Raw genomic sequence first — 4633 nt, 5'->3', positions numbered from 1 at the left:
ATTTAAACGTCTGAGAATTACGAACAAAAATTTTAATACTATTTTTAAATGATTTAACACCTCGAAAATAAAAATATGCAAATTAATCGACGGTGAGACGAGACGGACAATCGACTTCTCTGTAAAAAGTGTTGCCACAAAATACTTTTCTATTCACACAAGAAATCAATAACAAAACATTATGACTCAATATTTTTTTGTAAAAATATTAATACTTTTAAAGGATTTAAGTGATATGATATTAAATTAATATAATTTATGTTTTTAAAGTATATGGAATTTCTTGATAAAAAGGAAAAATAAAGTTATCCTTTGTGGAAAATTAGTTTGTGAAAAATATTCTTTCTCTTGTATTCAACGTATTGAAACTTATCTAGTATTGTTTTCAAATTCATGTTCCACAATATCGATTAAAAATAGAAAATAAAAGACAAAAATTTTATAATAGATATATTTATTACCTATAAACTAAAAAACATTTTAATCAATTGTTACTAAAGTAGGACTATTTTTCGGTAGCATTTTCATTGTCATTAACAAATCCTAGAGGCGGAAACTTTTCTAAGATAGGTCCCATGGTCGAAGGGTAAAAAGCCAAGAATTTGAACCTTTCACCCATTTTCTTTGGATCCACGAGCATTTCGTATGCGCTTTTAATCTTTTCTTTCTCTTCCTCGGTTTTGGCATTATCCATTAAAACCTAAAAGCAAAATAAAAATTATTATCTTAAATCATATGTTTATTAAAATTTTCGCCTATTGCTGAACTACATGAAAATATGGAAACATCTGAAATACTAGCGGGTTGTTTATGAATATTTATTTATGAAGCTAATTCCATTTTACCTCTTTCTACAACAAATCCCGGTTTCAAATACAAAAATAATTGTCCACAGTATAAAATATGCTCACTATATTTTAGTTTATAATTTAGTCAAAATAATTCACCTGTAACCTAGCCTTCGCCTGTAATCTTTCAAGAAAGTCCTTCTGTTTCACAGGTCCAGCAACAATGGCATAGTTTTCATCACCCGGAGTCTTGGATGCCGCTATCCTGAGTTGACTGAAGTCCACATCAGCTGTGAGGTCACATTCGCCAGGATTTTCTAAAGGATTTACAACTTTGTGCTTGTGAAATGCCTAGAAGTATATAAGAAAACATTCTAATTATCAAATTACAGTTTTAAATTTCAGCCAATGTTTCACTATTCATTAAAAAAAAACCATGATTAATATGGTGTTGAGATGTTGGGTGTACTTGTATGTGTTATATTTTGAATATCATTCAATATCAAATTTTTACAACACTAGACACTTAAAGAATATTTCAAACTGCTTTCTATTAATGATGAAATGCCTCATAAAAAAAACTGTCATTCTAACGTTATTTCCACTGAAAATATCTTTAAATACAATGTTGTTGGAGTACTTACTCTAAATGTATCACCTTTCTCGCCTTCATGTCCGTAATCAGCTATCAACACTAAACCACCATATTGGTCAACTCGTTGTGCTAACTGTCTGGCTATTCCTAAACTCCTTGCACTTATTTCTAACTCTGTTCTATCCCCAGCGTCCAGTGGGGGTCGGATAAGGACTTTTGATGATTGTGTTTCTTTTCCTGATATGCGATAGTATAATTTTCCATTCTCATCCATATCTATTAGAAGTTCTCTCCAACCATCTTCTGTTTTCTGTTGATATTTTATATGGAAAGACAATTTATGAATTCAAACATATGGTCTTCTCTGTTTTTCTAAGGCAAAAGAGTAAGCACAATATGTTTTTGTTTTATTACCCTTTATACTTACTTCAAACTTATGTACAGGTAGTACATCAAAGAACTCATGCGCCATGTACCATGAGAAGTTATTTGGTACTTTCTTCAAGTCATTATACCAATAAACTTTGATACCACTTATTGTTTGACCCTGGGGAAAAAATATTAATACTATTTAAGCAATAAGTCATGAGTTAATATTGTGTAATACCACAAATTTAGTTTTTTTTTTATAGAGTCCAGTATGATAAGCTCAAAACTACTGAACTAATTCCTAAAAGGCTTTCCTTAATATGCTACATTCTCATAGGCTATATTTAATATTGGCCTATATAAAAATTAATTGCTGTTTGTTTGTCTCACTAAAACTCGACAACCGCAGAACGGATTTGTCTTATCTTGGTCTTGAAATATTAGTGCAGGTCTAGGGAAGGTTTTAAAGCAGAGAAAAATTTGAACTACCAGGAATTGATTAAGTTTTTTTCATTTCACACGGACAAAGTGGTGGGCGATGGCTAGTATTGGCATAAATAAATAGATAAAAATTAATGTCCACCATGGAACCTAGTATGGGCTACCAGTATACTAGTATATAGATAATTCTTACCTCATAATAGTATGGTGACTCTATGTTTGTAGCTTTATGAGTAATACATAGCCTTTGTGCTTGTAATATTTGCATTGTCTCGGATATTTCAACAAGATGTAGGGATAAGTCCTCTGGTTTATAGCCAAGCCGATTTATAACCTTAAAACAGAGAAAGGAGATGAGGAAAAACATGACTTGAACTGGATATACAGATAATTTGTCTGCAATAATGCGTAAATAATATACCAAGTTGTTAAAGATTTCTAATTTCTAGTATGATGTGTAAATTTGTGTGTAAATTTTCATGTTCTTGTAAAATTGTTTCTCGTAAGTGAATTTTGTAAATTCTTGGAGAAATAAAGATCTTAAACCACATGTGTTTTCTTACCCTTAAGAAATCCACTAATAGTGTACCATTGCCAGGCCCAAGTTCAACCAGTTGAAGTGGTTTTCCGGAACCCATTTTTTGAGTTTCCGCGTAGAACCAAATTGCAAGAATCTCTCCAAAAAGTTGGCTAATTTCCGGCGAAGTTATGAAGTCACCGGTTTGGCTTATTATATCCTTTTTCATATAATAACCTTCAGTAGGATTTGTAGAAACAATGTGCATGTACTCCGCAACTGTTAGAGGCCCATTTAATCGAAGTTTTTCTTTTATAATTTCCATTAAACTTGGCGCAGTACCAGGAGCAGGCATTTTTAACGTACTGGGATCAGGCCGTTTCACTACTTTATATCCTTTATTTCGCCTCCCCAATGTAGCAAAATAAGGTTGCCTCGTGCATATTCGAAATAAATGTCGGGCGTTCATTATTAAAACCTATAATTAATAATTTTAAAGGTTTTAAATATAAAACTTGTTTTTATTTGCGAAATTTTTAAATAGTCAATGTCAATGTCATTGCAATGACATATGATTTGTTATCTGTCAATTGACGTAAATCTTTAACCGTATGCAGATTGTACAGCAAATCCACCTTTTTTCTTTTAGTGTGGCGTCAAAGAGTATATAAATAAGAGACGGGACTTTTGACTAATTAGATACACAAACGGAGAATAAAAATTGTCATTTTCAATGCTAGCAATATTATGAACAAGTCTACGTTGCTACCAACCTAAAAAAAATCAATCTGTCAGTTTCCTTTTTGACGTTTGAAAGTATTATTCGAGGGAAAACAATTTAGGAAAAATAAAACCATTTCGTTAATTGCAACTTTAATTTAATCTTCTGACTAAAGCGAACATATTTTAAGAACGCAACATAATGCTCACTGCTTTCGTAATAATACCATTATTGTTTAGTTCACCAACAAAATACACCAACTTTGATAAATGCTTATTTGTTCCAGTTTGTTTATTTGATAGGTCATATTTTCTGATAGAACTGGAGTAGTAGTGCCACTCTCGTCGGGAGAAATACAATAACACTGGAAAGAGCTTAGGAGGCATCATTTTGGGGTAAAGTACCTGTGTTGAAATTTAAATTACTTGTATACAATCTCTGTTTATTTTTTATTACTTAGTTCAAAAAAAGTTTAAGATATATTATAAGTTGTGATATTATTCTTCTTCTTCAGCTCCTCCGCCCACTTCCGGAAGAGGTCGTCGCGAGCCTCCTCCTTCCACTGCTTGATCTCCAACGGATGTGGGCGGAGGTCACTGTCCTTCGATCGCCGATAGACCGCCGCGAGGACCTCGGCCTCGAGCGCCCACGTCGGGCTACCGGCGATCATGCACGCCGCCTCGTATGACGCCGTACGGTACGCCCGAGCCACCCTCAGCGCCATCACCCGCTGCGGACGTCGCAGCAGGATGTGATTACGGGCGCTGAGGGATTCCGCCCATATTGGCGCCCCGTACAGCGTCATCGACCTTACCACCCCCATATAGAGGCGGCGGCATGCCCCTCCGGGGCCGCCCAGGTTTGGTAGGACCCTTCCGAGAGCACCTGCGGCGGCTACCTGCTTCGGAGCCAAACCATCGAGGACTAGTCCTAGGTACTTCATAGTACCTGCGATGGCGATGGGTGTCCCGGCCACCGTTATTTGGGAATCCTCGAGGCGGCCCTCGCCGATGCCCGTGGAATGCCAGGGCCTCGGACTTGTTGAGAGCCACCTCGAGCCCCAGCCTCCGGATACGGTGGACCACCTGGGCGACCCCCGCCGTGGCGCGGGCCATCGCCTCGCGGTGTGTGCTGCCACGGGCCGTCACGAGTGTGTCGTCGGCGTAACAGATTAGGCCAACCCCCTGCATCACGGCTCCGCG

At 36.6% G+C, this 4633-nt stretch overlaps 1 protein-coding gene across 1 annotated transcript; it reads right to left on the bottom strand.

The window, feature by feature from the left end:
* Window positions 1-464: 464 nt before the first annotated feature.
* Window positions 465-3274, bottom strand: LOC106120622 (NADH dehydrogenase [ubiquinone] complex I, assembly factor 7 homolog). The gene is made up of 6 exons (XM_013315979.1): window positions 2757-3274; window positions 2387-2527; window positions 1811-1930; window positions 1433-1693; window positions 948-1139; window positions 465-700 (listed from the first exon to the last, which is right to left on the bottom strand). Exons 1-6 carry the CDS (start codon window positions 3177-3179, stop codon window positions 506-508), a joined length of 1332 nt encoding a protein of 443 aa, XP_013171433.1. The 5' UTR covers window positions 3180-3274; the 3' UTR covers window positions 465-505.
* Window positions 3275-4633: the final 1359 nt, after the last annotated feature.

This window comes from Papilio xuthus, unplaced genomic scaffold (genome assembly GCF_000836235.2).
Source record: "Papilio xuthus unplaced genomic scaffold, Pxut_1.1 DF826949.1, whole genome shotgun sequence".
Lineage (NCBI taxonomy): Eukaryota > Metazoa > Arthropoda > Insecta > Lepidoptera > Papilionidae > Papilio > Papilio xuthus.
The sequence above is the reverse complement of the archived record's forward strand: the minus strand, read 5'-3'. Positions and strand labels throughout refer to the sequence as shown.

Excerpts from the sequence above, each read along its gene's own strand:
- LOC106120622 (XM_013315979.1), bottom strand. The coding sequence starts at position 3,179 with ATGAACGCCCGACATTTATTTCGAATATGCACGAGGCAACCTTATTTT. Across the intron at positions 2,528-2,756 it reads TATTAGTGGATTTCTTAAGG|GTTATAAATCGGCTTGGCTA; the intron begins GTAAGAAAACAC and ends CTCTGTTTTAAG. Across the intron at positions 701-947 it reads AGGCGAAGGCTAGGTTACAG|GTTTTAATGGATAATGCCAA; the intron begins GTGAATTATTTT and ends TTTTGCTTTTAG.